The 19,748-nt window shown below is 42.3% G+C and overlaps 1 protein-coding gene across 1 annotated transcript in view; it reads right to left on the reverse strand.

Moving 5' to 3' along the window:
- The window catches only part of LOC122556856 (fibroblast growth factor 18-like), a 420,188-nt gene extending 408,171 nt beyond the window's left edge, over positions 1-12,017 (reverse strand). The window contains exons 1-3 of the mRNA XM_087995060.1: positions 11,532-12,017; positions 11,296-11,332; positions 7,072-7,249 (exon numbers count right to left, since the gene is read on the reverse strand). Of these exons, the coding sequence (XP_087851186.1) occupies positions 7,072-7,249; positions 11,296-11,332; positions 11,532-11,563 (247 nt within the window). The 5' untranslated portion in view covers positions 11,564-12,017. The remainder of the gene's footprint in view (positions 1-7,071; positions 7,250-11,295; positions 11,333-11,531) is intronic.
- Positions 12,018-19,748: the final 7,731 nt, after the last annotated feature.

A 19,748-nucleotide genomic window follows, 5' to 3' on the forward strand; every position in this document is an offset into this window, starting at 1 on the left:
CAATGTAATATTACACACATTTCCATCAGATAAATTACATGCCATCTATACATTGCTTTATTTTAATCACTTATTTGATAAATCACGCCCAGATCTGCAATTTAGGATACACTGGAATTTGTCTCAAATAGATCTCTGGTATTATATAGGGATATATTTCTCATATTGTTCTATTATGTTGGTTAGGCTCAAAGTTCACTACATAGATTATTCTGGGATCTCTCTCACAGCTGGTACACTAGTCTATATTGCACTGTTTTCTGTTTCATAGTTTGCAAGGGGATATATCATGCTCTTATATGGATTACATTATGATATTACATTACTGGGCGGCACGGTGGCACAGTGGTTAGCACTGCTGCCTCACAGCGCCAGAGACCCGGGTTCAATTCCCGCCTCAGGCGACTGACTGTGTGGAGTTTGCACATTCTCCCCGTGTCTGCGTGGGTTTCCTCCGGGTGCTCCGGTTTCCTCCCACAGCCCAAAAATGTGCACGTCAGGTGAATTGGCCATGCTAAATTGCCCGTAGTGTTAGGTAAAGGGGTAAATGTACGGGAATGGGTGGGTTATGCTTCGGCGGGTCGGTGTGGACTTGTTGGGCCGAAGGGCCTGTTTCCACACTGTGAGTAATCTAATCTAATATCTCACTCATTCTTATGTATAATATACACTTAAATTATGTAATATATTATAATATAATAGTATTAAATTATGTAATATAGATGAGACAGTTGTTTATTAGAATTCTGCTATATATGATACCTCAAACAAGTTCTATTATGGAGGTTTAATCTGTAATATCTTAAATAGCTTTATTACAAAGATTGAATCATGAAATTTCACACAAGGTTCTATTATGTAGATATCAGAGGAATATACCAAAGTATATTCCATATCTCTGTTACACAGATTTCACTGCAATAAGTCACAACCACTTTCATTACATTAAGATGTATCATCCACAGTTCTGTTACACTGGGACTTACCACTCTGTTTTGTTACATGGATTACATTGGACTATATCACTCACAGTTCTGTTAAGCGCAATACACAGGCAGATATCTCTCAAGATTCTATAATGTAAAATCAACATTGAGATCAACATTGAGCAGAAACTTAACTCAGTCATATTAATATAACGGCAAGAGCAGATCAGATGCTACAAGTTCTGCAAGTTACTCACCTCCTGCCTCCCCACAGTCTGTTTATAAGATCCAAGTCAGGAGATGATGAAAAACTCTCCATTTGCCCAAATATGTGCAGCTCCAAAAAGGACAAAAACAAAGTTCTTCCCCATTCAGGAAGAGAACCTGCTTGATTAGAATGCCACCCACCATCTTAAATATCCTCCCCCTGAACCACCGGTGCACACTAGAAGCAATGTCTAGCGTTTGCTCAAAGCAATGCAGCAACTTCCAAATCCCCTTCAACTGTACCTGTCCAACTAATAACATCTACCACCTGAATAGCAAAGTCAACAGACACAAAGGAACACCATCATCTTCTAAGACACACATCATCCTGATCTGAAACTATGTCGCCATTTCTTCACTATTGCTGGGTCAAAAGCATGGAATCCCTCTTTAATAGCACTGTACATGTCCCACATTGACTGGACTTCAGCAATTCAAGGCGGTGGGGGGTGGGGGGGGGGGGGGGGGAATTCTCACCACCATCTCCTCATGGACAAGCACGGGTGTCTAATAAATACTGGATTTGTCAGTGATACTCATACCATGGGAATGAATGATAAAGTTACACAAGAATATATCCCTCACATTTTCAAATTGTAGATTACACTGGGATATACATTTATACACAGAAACATTTATGTAGGTATGTTGCAAACACCTCTATAATATCAGTTACCATGGGTAATATCAAAGACTAATGCACAGATTACACAATGCTATATCAGGCACAGTTTTTATATAGCTATAGGTTACAGTGGAATATTTAACCCAACAGCTCCATTGTATCAATTATACTGCAGGAGAATCGACGTTTCGGGCATAAGCCCTTCCTGAAGAAGGGCTTATGCCCGAAACGTCGATTCTCATGTTCCTTGGATGCTGCCTGACCTGCTGCGCTTTTCCAGCAACACATTTTCAGCTCTGATCTCCAGCATCTGCAGTCCTCACTTTCTCCTCAATTATACTGCAGTATAGCATGCACAGTTCTGTGTTACTGTTAGGTTGGGATATAATACCAACAGTCTGTTAGTTTATACCAAGCTATATCATCTTCAATTGTGTCACATACATTACACAACATTTTCTCAGGATTAGTTTTAATATTTAGCTTGCCCTACAGTATCGCTACTTCAGTTATGTTATGTAGTTTATACTGCAATATTTTAGAGGGAGTGGTCTTTTTTTTCTTACATTACAATATTTCACACTTACATTTGTAACGGAGATGATGATGAAATCTATCACACATACAGCTTCGAAACACATAAGACTATAGGGAAATACTGCCTTGGCAAATGAAGCCAGAACCAATGGGAGTACTGGGAATGGAGAAGATGTGCAGTAGGATCTCTGACTGCCAGAATGTCAGTCACTGAAACATTTAGGTAGCCCTGCTTTAATCCAGAGCAACAATTTTTCAATTAGGAAAGGTTTGAAATGTAATGGGCAGTGGGCAGGAAAGTGCAAGTGAAGCAGAGAGGAGATCGGTTGTGATAGTATTGGATGGTGGAGCAGCCTTGAGGGGCTGAATTGCCCATTCCCATTCCTAGTTCAAAATGTTGTTATGATCTTTAATTGCAGTTGGAATGGGAGACACTTCCCCCAAACTAACTAAGCAAAATGGATAAGACTGAGGGAAGGGAAGGAAACTGACAGAGGCTGCAATTTCAGTTTTGTAGCTATGTTCACCGTACTATGGGGTCTTAGTCTGTGCTCCAAATTATATAAAGTGTTTGAAACTTGGATGGCATGAGGACTACTGGAAAATGAAACGTTCCAAAATGATAGGTCAGTGTAACAAACATGGTTTTATCTTATATATCCCAGTGGATTAAATTACATTCTTTTCTTTTATATTAATTGCACTTGAAATGTGTTAAACAACTTTTCTTATGTGGATTGCGCAGATAAACAAGACACACTTAACTGTTTATATGATTATATTGGATATCTGGCACAGGTAAATTTTGTAGATTCGAATGGTATGCCTTACACATAGTTCTGCTAAATTGATTACAGCGGGATATATGTATAGTCTTGATATACTTACCTGTGACTAAAGAATTTCTTAGAGATTACAATAGAGTAGAGCACTCACACTGATGTAGATTAAACTGGATATATCACAAGGAATTCTATTACATTCATTGCAGAGTAACATCCTTCTTACTGTAACATATACATCAAATGTCATCTGCTATATAGATTACAGTGCAATATAGCACACATAGGTCTGGTAGGTTACATGTAGGCATGTCACTACAGTTAAAAGTTTATAGATGATGCAATATACATCACACAGTTATATTGTTCTGTGATATATATCTCTACATTCTCTTAACTGGATTACCCTGGATTATATCAGAGTTCTCTTATATGTTCTATGTTGCAAACTCTCCCAGCTTGAGGCACTTGTTTACTCTCAGTGCCTCAGAAAGAATAAAGGTTCCTCTTTTTTTTCAAAATGGCAGTGTCAGCTATGACATTCCCCATTGTTAAGTAACCTGAAACACTTACTATCTCGCCTGACACATGGGGAGTGCTCAACAGGATGGGTCATTGGAAATCAATTCATCCCAGCTTAAGTCGGCCTTTAACAAGTGGAGGGAAAGGCTTAAAACCTTGCATGCTGTGGAAGGGAAGGGAGGGGCTAAAACCTCTGGCGAGAGGGGAGAAGCTCAAAGAAAAAGCAGCATACTCGTTACAAAGTAATCCACTGGATCCAATCGGGAAATGTGTCTCCACATACATGCTCATTATCTTCTCTCCCCTTTGTCAAGATGGAGTACACTAGGGAACGGTAGTTGTGAGGATCTGTTATATAGGGCTGAGTGAATGACCTCAATGCCTCAGATAGGAAGATAGAAAGTCCAGAAGACTGAAGCATACAATTGCTATTTGTGTCACCTCTGTGAGATTGAGTGAGCATGCATGGGTATTAGCTGAAGGTATAGTCACATTCAACTGCGATGCCCTTACGAATGCATAAACACACTAGTGAGATGTGATCACATAGTCAGGTGAAAGGAAAAGCTGTAAGAGAGACAGGACTGTATCGAAATAGGAGGAACAGCGTAGCAAAAGCCCAAACATCCATCAACCACTGTAGAAGACGAGACAGATAAGGGAAGAGACAAAGGAAAGGGGGACAGAAGATAATCAAGACAAACACCCGGCCAATAAAATGCTGCTTTAAAAGCTTGGTACATAATATAGAACTAATGCTTGTCGTGAACAAACCAAGCCCCATGTCCTTGTCAAAAACAATATCAATGCAGCGGATGATTCCACTCTTGCTGTCACAGTGTATTCGGTGCCATCACTCCAGCATCAATATCTAGTCATGAGAATGTTACAGGAATCCTAGCCTTCTTAGAGGTCATGGAGAGAAGAAAAATCAATAACCACTCAATGCTGCCAAACAATCAAATCATTACTGACAAAGTCAGACAATTTTTCAAACACTTAATGCAAGAATCCGGGAACATCCTTAATTTTGGGTCAGCATCAAAAATGCATTCATGAGGAGGTGGAAAATTTCCTTTTGTCACATATTGTTCTTGACTGCAAAGCTGGTGTTGAAGAAACAAGGAAATGTCTTGTGCCTCCTATTCAAACTCATCGATTGATCCAATTGATTGGATTTTAACTTAAAGCTTTTGTCGATTATGCAAGAAACAAGGAGAAGCAGAAGGTCACTGCTTTGTGAGTCTCTCCTGGCTTACATACACCAGCAAGTTAACAGCTGATAGTGAAAGAATAGGTTTAAATGTTCCTCCACACTGCTAGAAGGTAAAGGCAAAGTTGCCATATGGCTGATCTCCCATTAGAAGGAGCTGACTGGTCATTCAACCTGGGGGGGCTTCACCACACTTCAAGTGAGGGGAGAGATTGAGGAGGAGAGCCCTTCATAGGTCCCCTCAGCTGGTGCTGGAATTGAACTTCATGCTGTTGGTGTCACTCTGCATTGCAAGCTAGCCATCCAACCAACTGAGCTGACGCCCCCTCCCCTCTGTCGCATTAATAAACAAACCTTTCATCAATAAGTTATTCTTTCTTCTTCCCCTGCTGACTTGTATTAAGGTGCTAATTGCACCTCATCTGCAGCCTCTTCTCTGAGTGGCATCTTCCATGTATGAACCCAAACGATGAATGTCAGTGGGGTATTCAGTACAGAGGCACACTGAAGTACACCAGATACTGAGACCGACACAAGTTCGATCCCAGGTCTCAGCAGGAACCGATGCCCTCTGCTGGAGAACAGCAACGCAGGTACCAATGCAGGATACAGTGCTCTAGAGCTTGTTCATAGATCCCATTCCCTGTCCCGTTTCGAATTACCTCTGCCAGATTGTGACTGGAGCATATGTTGGCACAATAAAAGCAGTAGAAAAAAAAACACAGGACCTTTTCCTAATTATTTCAGTATAGGCTTGAAGAAGGGATAGACTAAGATTATCCTTCTTTCCATTAAAAGGTATCAATATCACACCCCTCCCAAAAAATGCATCATTCAGCTGTCGTCAAGTACTCAGGTACTGCTGCCTTCTGAGTCCGAAGGCTGCATCTTCAAGACTCTCACTCAGAGCTTGAGATGAAATTCCACTGCATAATTAAAGCAGAATTTATCACTGGGAGTTGTCGTTTTGCACTCGAATTGAATTAGCTGCCTGTTCAGATTGATGTTAAAATTCAATGATGCAGTTTGTAGAGGAGCAGGCAATTTCCACACAGCATCCTAGCCAACATTCGTCCCTTAACCAATGTCATGGAAAGCTGACTAATTCAACATTTATCCTACTTGCTGATTGTGGAAATGTGCTCTGTGCCAATTATCTGCAGAGCAACAGTGATAGCAACCTTAGGGGTGGCACGGTGGCTCAGTGGTTAGCACTGCTGCCTCATAGCACCAGGATCCCAGGTTCGATTCCAGCCTTGGATGACTGTCTGTGTGGAGTTTGCACATTCTCCCCGGGTGTGCTCTGGTTTCCTCCCACAGTCACAAAGATGAGCAAGTCAGGTGAATTGGCCATGCTAAATTGCCCATAGTGTTAGGCACATTAGTCAGAGGGAAATGGGTCTGGGTGGGTTATTCTTCGGAGGGTCGGTGTGGACTGGTTGGGCCGAAGAGCCTGTTTCCACACTGTATGGAATCTAATCTTATTGACTTTGAAACTCTTTAAACTATCTTGGGGTCACAACAGTTGCCATAAAAATGCAAATTCTCTCAGTGTGCTGGAAAAGCAGTTTATGTATGGACCACATTAACAAACATAAAGCAATAAAATATCAGCAGTACTGAGAAATGGACATGCTGGAACTCCACTTTGAAGTCTACAAGACGGGGTTGGCCTAGTTTACATCATCTGTCAGTTTTACTAACGGCATGGAGGTGCCAGTGTTGGACTGGGGTGGACAAAGTTAAAAATTACACAACACCAGGTTACAGTCCAACGGGTTTTTTTGGAAGCACTACCTTTTGGAGCACTGCTCCTTCATCAACTGTAGTCTAACTGTTCGACCCTCACCAAGGGCCATATGTGATCCACCCTCCCATTTCCCAACCCAACCTCCCGTTACAGCTGTAAAACAGTCAAGATAAATGCTGGGAATCACTTGCTTCTCAAGAGATAGTGAAACAATGTGAAAAGAAAACACTTTAAGCATGAAGAGTGACAGAAGGAAAAAAGTCAAAGATTATCTTAACGTTGTTCAATCACGCTGGCAAGGTGACATTACACTCACAACTTGCCAACTGTGTTTATGTATTTTGATTTGTAATGCCAGGCACTGCCTCAGGTATGCAGCTGGCAATCCCACACCTGCTATTTATGCAGCTTCAGCCAGCCCAGAGCTGCTCCTATCAGTCAGTTCTTACCATACTTGTTCCCGTCTTCACCTTTGGCACTGATCCTCCTTCCCAGGACTTGCAGGTGTTTCCCGCTGGTACGGCTGTACAATTGGTACAGGCGCACGTACTTGCGGCTTGTGTCATCCCTCAGTCTGGTGTGATTCTCCACATGAGGCCTGAAATCTGTGTTCTCCTCCATCGAGGCCTGCAGTCAGTATGAGAAAAGGACCATCACGTTATCAGCCAATGGTACAATCAGCAAAACCCAATACCCCAACCGCCAGCCAAATATAATGGCAAACACTTCTGGACTATGAACGCTGAAGTAAAAATAAAAAGGGTAGGCTGTTCACTCTACACCTGTGAACCAGAGATCATTACAACAATGCTTACTCACACCGAATATTGTTCAACTATTAGCAGTTATGTGCTGAGATTCCCAGTTAATCAGTTCCTGAATTTTAAATTTCATCTCCTTGCTTTCAAATCTCTTCATGGCCTTATTCCTCTGTATTCACCTTCAGCCCCATTACCCTGCGTAATATCTGGGCTCATCTCATCGAAACCTTTTGATCTTGCCCGATTTTAATAGCTCCATAACTGCGCCTTCAGATGCCTTGGCCCTAAACTCTGGAATTTCATAAACTAATCCTCTCTTCCTTTCTCCCCCTCTAAAAAGTGTTCCCTAAAACCAGTTCTTTCACCAAACTTTTCACATCTATATATAGTTGTGGGTGATGTTTCTCAGTTGTTCTGGCCCAGGTTGTAGCACTTTTGGCTCTAATTTGATTTGATTTGGGTTCCAGGCCCATTCGGGAAAAACGACTCAGTGTAGTACCGGGAGGGTGCTGTACTGTCAGATATGAAAACATTTGAGCTGTTCCCTCAGGTTGCTATAAACATTTAACACAACTATTTGAAGGACAGGGTGCTGTCTCATGGCCAACTTTTACCTTTCACCCACCCCACTAAAACATTCCACCTGGTCATTTATTGGATTAGATTCCCTACACTATAGAAACAGGCCATTTGGCCCAACATGCCCACACTGACCCTACACAAAGAGCAACCCATCCAGATGCATTCCCCCACCCTATATTTACCCCTGACTAATGCACCTAACACAATGGGCAATTTAGCTTGACCAATTCACCTAACCTGCACACCTTTGGATGGTGGGAGGAAGACACGGGGAGAATGTCTGTGTGGAGTTTGGATCAGTGGTGCTGGAAGAGCACAGCAATTCAGGCAGCATCCGAAGACAGGCAAAATCGACGTTTTGGGCAAAAGCCCTTCATCCTTTATTCCTGATGAAGGGCTTTTGCCCGAAACGTCGATTTTGCCTGTCTTCGGATGCTGCCTGAATTGCTGTGCTCTTCCAGCACCACTGATCCAGAATCTGGTTTCCAGCATCTGCAGTCATTGTTTTTACCTGTGTGGAGTTTGCACAGTCGCCCGAGGTGGGAATCGAACCTGGGTCCCTGGCGCTGTGAGGCAGCAGTGCTAACCACTGAGCCACCGTGCCACCTATTTTTATACCCATATTTCATAATATTTGAGCATACCAAACACTTTTCAGCCAATAAACATTTTCAATGTGTGGTCACTGTCAGAAACACAGCAGCCAATGTGCAGATGGCTGGGTTCTGCAAGCAGCAATGTGACCAAGGTCAGATAACACTTTATAACACGCTGATTGAGAGAAAGATGTTCTTCAGCATACCAGAGAGAAAGGAAGAGATGATCGCTTATGAAATTCCAGAGTTTAGGGATGAGCCAGCTACAGGCACAAGGGTGAAGCTATTAAAATCACAGATGATCAAAAAGGTCTTTTTTCATTGCGTCACTAGGATATTTTACATTCACCCGAGAAGGCAGAGTGGCCTTGATTGAATGTGTCATGTAGGATTATATATAAACCAGCATGGATTATATACTGCAAACCAGCATGGAATATATGCTGCTGGTCAACATGGAATGTATATCAAACATCAGCATGGAAAAATTAACAAAAATCAGTACAGATTATATTCTGCAAATCAGCACAGATTATACACTACATGTTAGCATGGGATATATGCTACAAGTCAGCAATGATTATAAAGTACAAGGGTCAGGTATAGAACACAGCCCACATCCTCCAACTCAGAGGCCTGCATGCTACTGTATTACCAATGAGCCCTACCTATGTGGAGGGTTAGTACGAAGCAGGAATATTTTGATGTTTTGGCACTTTAGTACTGCTAAGGCTTGTAATTACTGTAAATATCCTCTTTATTGAGTAATACTCAATTGTCTGCTTAATGCAAAGCAAAATTATCTGTTAGATTTTAGTTTGAGTCTTAATCTGACAGATTTCAGTTATCCACAATTTAGAGGGCTCATATTTTGACAAGTTACATTGTGTAACTGTGAGCCCAGTAATTCTATTCAAATACTGAGCCATGTTGCATTAGCACATAAACTGGACAGAGTGAGGGGTAAAAACAATGACTGCAGATGCTGGAAACCAGATTCTGGAGTAGCGTGGTGCACAGCAGTTCAGGCAGCATCCAAGGAGCAGTAAAATCAAAAGCCCTTCATCAGGAATACAGGGTGAAGACAAACTCTGGTTTCTCAGGTTAGCAGAGTTTGTAACTTGCACTTACAAAACTGGTAGACAGTGCTAATCCCACTGTAAAATACTAGAATAACATCATGCTGTTCTTAAAAGTTATTAATTAAAGAATTTTCTTTTTGCATTTCCAATGCTGGATGCATTCAATATTGCTATATTCACTACTGCAATATCCTTACAAATTTTCAACATTGAATGAGTTATGAAAAGTAAATATCATTGCTGGAATTTATATAGAAACAGGTGCCTAAGGAATTTGAACAGTATTCTTGCTGCATATTATGTACAATTATATCATCACCTCACACTGTATATTTTCCTATTAGAGAATCACTTCATATGAGATTCAGTCTTTACATGACAAATAACTATGGGATTTAATTCATGCCATATATAAAATCTATATTTCATAGAATCCCTCCAGCCACTTCTTGGTCGTAAGGCAGTATGAGGCATCCTGAAGTTTGAAACCATACAAATGCAGTATTTTGGGGAACAAAACAGTCCCTGCCTTTAGCACTAAAGTTTTGCATTGTTGGGACCCCTGTATACACCTTGCAGCGTGTGGGCAAGAAGCTGAGAAAAACCTGCATTATCCTTTAATTTCTATTCCGGATCCCCAGTATCTTTGGGATTCTGAATGAAGTATCAGTCACGGCTGGGCTGCACCATTCTCGCCTCATTTCAGTGGTTTGTGGGTTCAAACTCCATTCCAGGCAGTGCAACACAAAACCTCGCCGAAATACTTCAGGGCAGTGCTGAGGAAATGTTACACTGTCTATTTTGGATGGGAGTTTAAACTGAGGCGGCACCGACCCTCTCAGTTGGATGCAAAACATTCCATAGAGCTCGACCAGGAAAGTTCCATCCGGGCCAGGACACCTTAACAAACGCCACGAAAGCCACTATTCGACGTGCAAAGTCTTCATCTTTTTAGGGGAATCTTAAAGTTAGATAAATCTCTTCCACTCCCAGTAGGCAGTTTGGCACAAGTATATTTCCACTGAGGGCAGGTGCACACTTGGCTGTATTTTTTGCAGTCAGTCTGCACTGCATTTCAAAGCATTGCTTTTTATTTCAATTTTGCACTTTTGAAAAAAAAAGCAATATGAATATTATTTTAAAGCACTTCCCTTAGCAGTCGCCTCCGGGTTTTCCGTCCCCACCCAACCCACTTTGTAACAAGGTATTGGGAAGGGGGTGGGGGAGGTGGAAGAGGAGGGGGTAAATCCCCCAGGGCATGGCGTTTCTGATCTCTGAAACTCTCCCGAGCTGTACAGCAAAACAGCCACATCTGGAAACATTCGAGTTACACACAATTCTCTCGGACCTGCCTTGTAGTTTCACAACATCCGACCCGAAGAGAGAGAGAAAAAAAAAATCTGCCCAAAAATCGACCAGAGAAATCTCCACTTAAAAGTGCTACATTGGCAGAAGGACAATATCTTCCCCAAAAAAGATAGGAAATGATATTTACCTGCAACCCAGCTGCAGGACTTTGTAAAATTATGACTATCAGGTCAGAACTATATTGGGGGAGGCTGATTGGCTGTTTAAAACAGATTTCTAGCCATATGGGCTCATTTTATAGAAGATAAGGAAATCCGAGTAGCTGAAAACGGTGTTGTACTAACCTCAATCCCAAAGCACGGTAGTATCACGTGTAAACATCTGAAAGAGAGAAAACAGAAACGGAACAATTAAATGTTTGGCATCTCCGGATAGCCCTATTCTCTGCAATTAAAATGTGTTTAATTCCGCCTTTAAAACAACTCCCTGTCCAATCTTTTTCTTAAAAAAAAACATTAACAGCGGCAATAAAATCATAAATTAAACCAGAAATTCGTTCAGAAAGTTGCGAGATGCTTACAGGCAAATGAACGTTGAACAGGCTGGGTTCATAGTTGTGGATGTTCTAAATAAAAGGTACAGATTTTTAAATCTGATAACGATTGCAAGAGGGGAAAATAAAAAGAGGGGTGGGCGGGAATAAATTAAGAGCGGTTTAATCCGTTCCGATAGCTGCTCGGTGCCACTTGAAGAATTGGAGAGAGAGGGGGGTGGGTGGGACTGAGTCTATCTCTAGCTTCTTCACCCCCGGCATCAACCAACCTGGCCTTCAGCGGGGAGACGGCCAAGGTGGTCGGGTTTTCAAGGTCCTTTAACCAGCCTCCCTCCTCGATCAATTCCACTCAGGGACCCACCCTCAACAAAACAGCGGCTGCTCTGCAGAATAGATCCCTTTCTCTTGGAATAACCGCTGTGCATTGAAAGGTGCAGCCTCGGCTGAATATTTGCTCTGACGGGTGTTTCTCTCTGCAGCACTAAGGTTTATCCTCTGATCCGAGTTTCCATCTCTCCCTCTCTCTCTCTCTGATTAATTCCCCATGTGTCTTTATGGGACGGAACAGCAAAGGTAGAGAAAGAGGTGTGACAGAGTCCCCCCACCCCCTGCCAGTGGTGCCAGTTTCGCATCCGAGGGTCGAACTGCACGGGGTGCTGCGGGCTGGTGTCAACACAAGTGCATGACCCTTCGCCTGTTCCGTCCTGCCCGAGCAAATCAGCCCCAGCTCCCTCTCAACATTACCCCCTACAGTATCGACTGGGCTCCCGCAACCTCTGGGCAGCAGTGAATTGCGAGATTAAAACATACACACACACACGGACAGGATTATAAGCCGTTTTCAAAAACAAAAATCACAAGAGCTATCTCCCTAAAGGAGTTGCAAGGAATGATATTCATTCCAAGAGAAGCTTCCTGATATTTCTCTCGTTTGACTCACAAGAGCTGCCCCTTTTCCTTCAGTATGATATCAGTCCTCAACCTTCACATCACATTCCATCTTTTGTCTCTCCTTGCTCTAACTACAGCTTTTTTTAAAAAAAAATAATAGAAACCTGTTGTCACTAACTTCTCTTTCAAATGTCCAGTGTGACGCTGTTCAGTGGACTACTTTTGTTGAGCAACACAGTAATAGCAAAGGAAGGAGAGTGATGATCAAGGCAGTGGGTAAAGCAGGGGCAGCTAGAGGAAAAAAACACAGAATGAATAAAGCAGCAGATGAAATGATAAAGCAGTTGCAAAGAAAGAGCCAAAGTGCAAAATAACACAGGCGTGATGGAATCAACAAATCATCTTCAATAATGGGAGAGTTGGATTGCCTGCACAAAATTGGAAGTTAACTTTCATAATTCATTCATTAAACTTGACTATTTGAGGCCTATACATTAAGGAGAGAGTTTCTGCTCATCTATGCCAGTAACATTGGCATAATCCATTTGGAATTGATTGAATCAGATTAGATTAGATTACATTACAGTGTGGAAACAGGCCCTTCGGCCCAACAAGTCCACACCGACCCGCCGAAGCGCAACCCACTCATACCCCTACATTTACCCCTTACCCAACACTACGGGCAATTTAGCATGGCCAATTCACCTGAGCTGCACATCTTTGGACTGTAAAAGTGTAAAAGATTGGGAAATCTTAAGCATTATTAAGTTACACGCAAAGCGCATTTCTGTCAGTGGTGTCTGCAAACTTGCATGTGAGTCGAACTTTTTATTTACTCGAACCTGATTCCACTCATAAAGTTTCTTTTGACATAATCACGGGACAGGTGCATCACTAGCAACGCCAGCATTGCTTATCTCTAATTGCCCAGGGGACAGTCAAAGATGGCAGTTTCCTTCACATTAGTGAAGCAGATATTTTCCCTCCCCTCCCCCCAACAATGGATTCAGATGTCATCACTACGATTCTTAACTCCAATTTGTTTTTATTGAATTCAAGTTCCACCATCTGCCATAGCGGGATTTGAATCCAGATCCCAGGATAAAACCTAGGATTCTGGATTAACAGGCCAGCAATGATGCCACTAAGCCATCGCCTCCAACTGCCCACAAGCCCAAGTTAAGTAGCAAATCAATTCATTTTCTCAAGTGCATAACACTACCAAGCACATTTAAGATTATATCATTTTTTTATTTTACTGATAAACTAATTAAATTACAACATGGTTTTAATTATCTGCAACAATTTAAAAGCAGGTACTCCCAGGTGGAGGATAGGACAGTTGAAATGAAAATGCCTACTTTTGGTGATAAGCTCATTTTTGTCCACATTAATAAAACTGTAACAGGCTACCGTCCTCAAACACGTTAACAAAGGTTTTGGCATGGGAAGGAAATAGAAACTATTTCATTATATTACACTGGCCACTTCTCCCGGTTTGTGGAAGATTTTATGCTTGTGATTATGCAAATAAATTTTGGCAAAAAGGTGCAATTTTAAACACATTTCAGCTACAATTTACCAATTATTCCCAATGCAAAAAAATTTAAGAATATATGTTAACTTTAATTTTAGTCTCTGTAATTGTTATCCAAGGCTGTGTGCAGAAAGGAAAAGGAATAAATCATTCAGCACCTTCAGCATATGTCGTGGGTGGCACAGTGGCACAGTGGTTAGCACTGCTGCCTCACAGCGCCAGAGACCCGGGTTCAATTCCCGCCTCAGGCGACTGACTGTGTGGAGTTTGCACGTTCTCCCCGTGTCTGCGTGGGTTTCCTCCGGGTGCTCCGGTTTCCTCCCACAGTCACAAAGATGTGCAGGGTCAGGTGAATTGGCCATACTAAATTGCCCGTAGTGTTAGGTAAGGGGTAAATGTAGGGGTAAGGGTGGGTTTCGCTTCGGCGGGTCGGTGTGGACTTGTTTCCGAAGGGCCGAAGGGCCTGTTTCCACACTGTAATCTAATCTAATCTAATGTCAGTGTTCAATAAGATTGTGACTGCTGTGTAGTATAGTTTAATGTGCTTCAAAAGACAAATGAAGCCACTTTAATGTATTATTTTACTCCTTACATCAAATTCCACTTGAAATCTGATCTGAATCACAATTATTGTTTCCCTTATACTTGGGCAATCCTCTTCCATTGGGGGGGGGGGGGGGGGGGTGTCCTTTATTGCAGGATAGCAAGCCAAGGTCACAAAAGCAAATTTGGAGGAAACACCTTGATTTTACAAATACTTCTGAAAAACAAAATATATCAAAAATTGGGAAATTCAGTTGAAATCACATTTCCATTTTATAAGGTTAATTAGAGATCTAAAGTGTTCTGGGGAAAAATAAACTTATAATTGGAATAATTCAAATTTTGCAACCAACTTAGCACTGTGCGTAGATGTGTGTGTGTCCGCTGCTGCTGTGTGGCAGTGTTATTGTATGTATGTATTCCTATGTGTATACCTGTTGGTGGGTGAAAACGTGTACATGTGTATTGGCTGCTAACAACAATTTTCCCAATGGAAAGGTGGGAAACACGGCCCTGAAAATAAGGCCTTTTAGAACTGACAACCTGCTCACTTCAGGAGCAGGCTCATCCTTGGGGATTGTTTGTTTGTGCTGTCACAATCAAGCTCCCATTTCAGCAGCTCTGCAAAAGAGGGGTCTCTCACTCATTGCCTACTTAGGTGGTTGCTGACACCTATCATTTATCAAGTATTCTGCCATTATTGGGAAGATCAGATGATTTCAGAGCATTCTTAAATCTGAAATAATTTTCTTGTGTATCTTGGCTTTGTTGCAGCTCTCTCACCTCTGACACAATCAAAAGGAATAATTCCAACTCCTGATTCACTCACTAATACAACAGAGTTATTCTGACCCAGTCGGAGTTACCACCTTCCAGAATGCATATTAAGATAGATGTGTCTTCTTCCTCTTCAGGTGCACATTAAATATCCCATGGCACTATTTGTACATGACCTCGGCTAATATTTTACCCTCAGTCAATATCACTTAAACAAATTTAATTATTATCTTACTGCTGGGACCTTACCTTGCAGAAACAGTCTAATGTATTTCCTCCATTACAATTACATTTACAATTACAATTACAAAACAACCCCACTGCCCCATGGCCGAACACTTTATCTCCCCCTCCCACTCCCCCAAGGACATGCAAGTCCTGGGCCTCCTCCATCGCCAAACTCCTACCACCAAATGCGTGGAGGAAGAACACCTCAGCTTCTGCCCTGGGATCCTGCAACCACATGGGATCAATGTGGATTTCACCAGTTTCCTCATTTCCCCTCTCCCCAGCTTATCACAGATCCAATCTTCCAACTCAGCACTGCCTTACCTGTCCATCGTCCTTCCCACCTATCTGCTCCACCCTCCTCTCTGACCTATCACCTTCACCCCCACCTTCATCTACCTATTGCATTTCCAGCTATCTGCCCCCCCACCAGCCCCAACCCCCTCCCATTTATCTCTTAGCCCCCCGGCCCACAAGCCTCATTCCTGATGAAGGGCTTATGCCTGTAACGTCGATTCTCCTGCTCCTCGGATGCTGCCTGTCCGGCTGTGCTTTTCCAGCACCACTCTCTTGACACTGTATAAATGCATGCCTTTATATACCTCAGTCATATTCAGCAATACAACAGGCACCTGCAGGGAGCATCAGTATGAACACAGATTAGAAAGATGCATTGTTTAAAAACCTGATTCAAATTTTATTGAATTCCAATCCAGGGAAGAGATAACTCACCAACAGTGGGGGCAGTGGGGTTGTTTTGTGTGTGTGTGTGTCCCAGTGGTATTTATACATTGTCTTTCCTAAACTTGGGCTGTCTCAAAGTACAGCCAACTAAATATTTTTGGCATGTAAATATACTTGACTGGGAGAATTAATGCAAAGGGCACGACCATTTTTCCAAACCAAATATATTGGTCATGATTTTGAAGTCACAGTTTAATATATAGAAGTTTTATGTTAATGCTACCAATTTAATTCAAAGGGCTACCCATTAGAATACAGATGAGATTATTATCAGTTCATTTTGACCTGATGTACAGATTCTTTTGCCTCCTTCACCTGTGCACTCAGTGAGGTGCCAGTCCTGTGACCTGTCTGGACCTGATCTCAATCTCTTCCTCCTGTTCAATTTCATTTTAAGCCAGTGCAGCAGAGGTGCTTCAACAGTAGTTCTGCTGCCACCTTCAGGTCACTTTACAGAACTGTGGTAAACTCCAGCAGGCCTGTCAGCAAAATGCAAGTGCCTCAAACTGAAAACAAGCGTTTGTAAACACAAGTATTGTATAATTTTTACATTTTGAGGAAATGTTGTACTTGGGAGAAACAGTTTGCAAGTTTCCTCTCCAATTTTCAGCTTGGCTTGGTTGATAAGAATTTTGCTTATGAATCAGATTGATGGAAATTTTTTTATTTTTTGATGTAATGTTGGCAATTATTGCCCATCCCCATTTACTTTTGAATGTGGTGATGAGCTGTCTTTTTCAACTGCTCCAATCCACGTTGTGTGGGTACCATTAGTTAAGGAATGAAGGGATTTATTCCAACAATGGTGATGTACTTCCATCTTGGGATGGTAAGCAATTTGCAAGGGGAACGTTCCGGTGACAATGTTCCCTTGCATCTGCTGTTCTTACCTTTCTAAGTGGAAGGGGCCGCAAGTTTGGTGTGACATCGAAGAAGGCGTGGCAAATTATTGCAGTACATCTTGTGAATAGTAGGCAATGGTGGTTAAAGGCATGAAGGGGTGGATGGAATGCCAATCAAAGGGGCTGCTTTGTCTTGGATGATGTCATTAAACTGTTTTGGGAGAATAAGGAGTATTCCAACACTCTCCTGCTTGTGTTTTGTATGCTATCCAAAGGCTTTTGGAGTCAGGTATTGAGATTTTTGTCACAGAATACCCAACCTCTGATATTTACGTCACTGTCCCAGTTACATTTCTGGTCATGACCAGAAGATATTGCTAGTTTGATTTTCTGCGATGGTGTTGCCTTTGAGTATCAATGGGAGGTGTTTAGTTTCTCTCTACCTGGCGGTGGCACCTGTGCGTCATGTCGCTGTCTGAGCTTGAGTGTTGTCCAGACCTTGGAGAATGTGGGCCTGCTTTGTTTCATAATCAGAACAGCCAACGCTGTGCGATCATCAGTGAACATCCCCACTTGTGAATGAAAGACAATTGATGAACAGTTGAACATGCTTTTACCTTGGACAGTGACATGAAAAGCTCCTGCAATTACGTGCTGGAAACAAGAAATGCTGGGGATCACAGTGGGTCAGGCAGCATCCATGGAGAGAGAGCAAGCTAACGTTTTTGAGTCGAGATGACTCTTGTCTTCAGTACAGATTCCAGCACCTGCAGTAACTTGTTCCTGCAATTATTTACTGGGACTGAGACTCCAACAATCACAGCCATATGCTGTGTGTGACTCCTGACAGTGTAGAGCTTTCCCTTAATTTTCATTGACTTCCAATTTACTAAAACTCCTCTTTGTCACAAATGGCCAAGTGGCTGGTTTGAATCAAGCTGGAGACGTGGACATGTGATCTAGGATGACACGTGAATACAAGACTGAACAGCAGCTGCTTTGAGCTGCAGGTAGTTCCCTTGTAATAGGTTTTACTTCAGACCTGAAAAAAAAGTCTGTATGAACTCATTCAAAAATCAGCATAATTTAAATTTTACAACTGAACGGAACACCAATAATGCTGTCCATGTGTCAACATGTGTTTGAGGGGCAGTGTTATTGTCTTGTGTATATCTGTGTGCATGTATGAAGTGCTTTCAACAATTTCCTAACGGAAAAGTATGAGATACTTAGCTCTGAGGATCAGGCTGTAAAACTATCTGCTCCTGTCAGTAGAAACAAGGTTAGCTGTTGGGTATTGTTTTATCAGTGCAGACGGCACTGGGGGCAGGGGGGAGAGTTTTTCAGATGTTGTTTTAGCACCTGTTTCTCTGCCATTATTGTGTCATTTCAGTAGTTCCTTGGTCAATCATCAAGACCGAGAAAACAATTTCCTTCTCTTTATTACAAGATGATTAGGGGTTTAGATAGGGTTGACCATGAGAATCTTTTTCCATGTATGGAGTCAGCTATTACGAGGGGACATAGCTTTAAATTAAGGGGGGGGTAGGTATAGGACAGATGTTAGGGGTAGGTTCTTTACTCAGCGAGTCGTGAGTTCATGGAATGCCCTGCCAGTAGCAGTGGTGGACTCTACCTCATTATGGGCATTTAAACGGGCATTGGATAGGCATATGGAGGATAGTGGGCTAGTGTAGGTTAGGTGGGCTTGGATCGGCGCAACATCGAGGGCCGAAGGGCCTGTACTGCGCTGTATTCTTCTATGTTCTATGTTCTATCCAATATCCTTTGATGTCCTCCTGAAGCGTTGACCATTGCTGAAACTGGTCCTCTGTTATCGTATCCGGTACCTGTTCTTTACTTATAAGTTTAAGCTTCAGATCTAGACCTGTCCGTCAGGGCCATCACCATCCCTTGATGTGAATATATATTTCCCACTTGGATTGTGTAGACAGCAGCATCTTAACTGGTTTACTTTTTAGTCTTGAGATGAGGTGTTCCTCCAATTTGCAGTTTGGTTCACTGTGCCATTAAATACTCTTACTTTTAAGTCTTGGCTCAGCCATAACAGTCTTGCCTCTGACCGAGAGGTCATGGCTTCAAGCCCCACTCAAGAAATGTAAAGACATAATCCAGGATGGTACTCTGGGTGGAGTGTGACATTACCAGATGTACCACCTTTGAGATGTCATGTTAGACTGGGGGCTGACCTCTCAGGGAGAAGTAAAAAATCCCATGGCGCTATTTAAAAGAAAGCGTGGGTGGTCTCCCAGGCCTGCTGGTAACTATTGTTTCTCAGGCAATATCATAGAAACTAAGAGCAGAGGTAAGACATTCAGCGCTGTCAGCTATCCCACCACCCTGAATGATCACTCCTGATCTGTTGTCGCAATGTCATTTTCTCATTGCTCCCCTCAGTGCCTTTAAAATCTGAAAAAACATTTTTCATAGAATCCCTACAGTGTGGTAAAGGGCCATTTGGCCCAACAAGACCACACCAACCCGCCGAAGGGTATCCCACCCAAACCCATTCCCCTACCCTATTACTCTACATTTACCCCTAACTAATGCACCTAACCTACACATCCCTGAACACTACAGGCAATTTAGCCTGGTCATTCCACCTAACCTGCACATCTCTGGACTGTGGGAGGAAACCAGAGCACCTGGAGAAAACCCACG

The sequence above is a fragment of the Chiloscyllium plagiosum genome, unplaced genomic scaffold, assembly GCF_037043375.1.
Source record: "Chiloscyllium plagiosum isolate Xiang-an unplaced genomic scaffold, Cpla_swu_hap1 HiC_scaffold_16, whole genome shotgun sequence".
Classification (NCBI taxonomy): Eukaryota; Metazoa; Chordata; class Chondrichthyes; order Orectolobiformes; family Hemiscylliidae; genus Chiloscyllium; species Chiloscyllium plagiosum.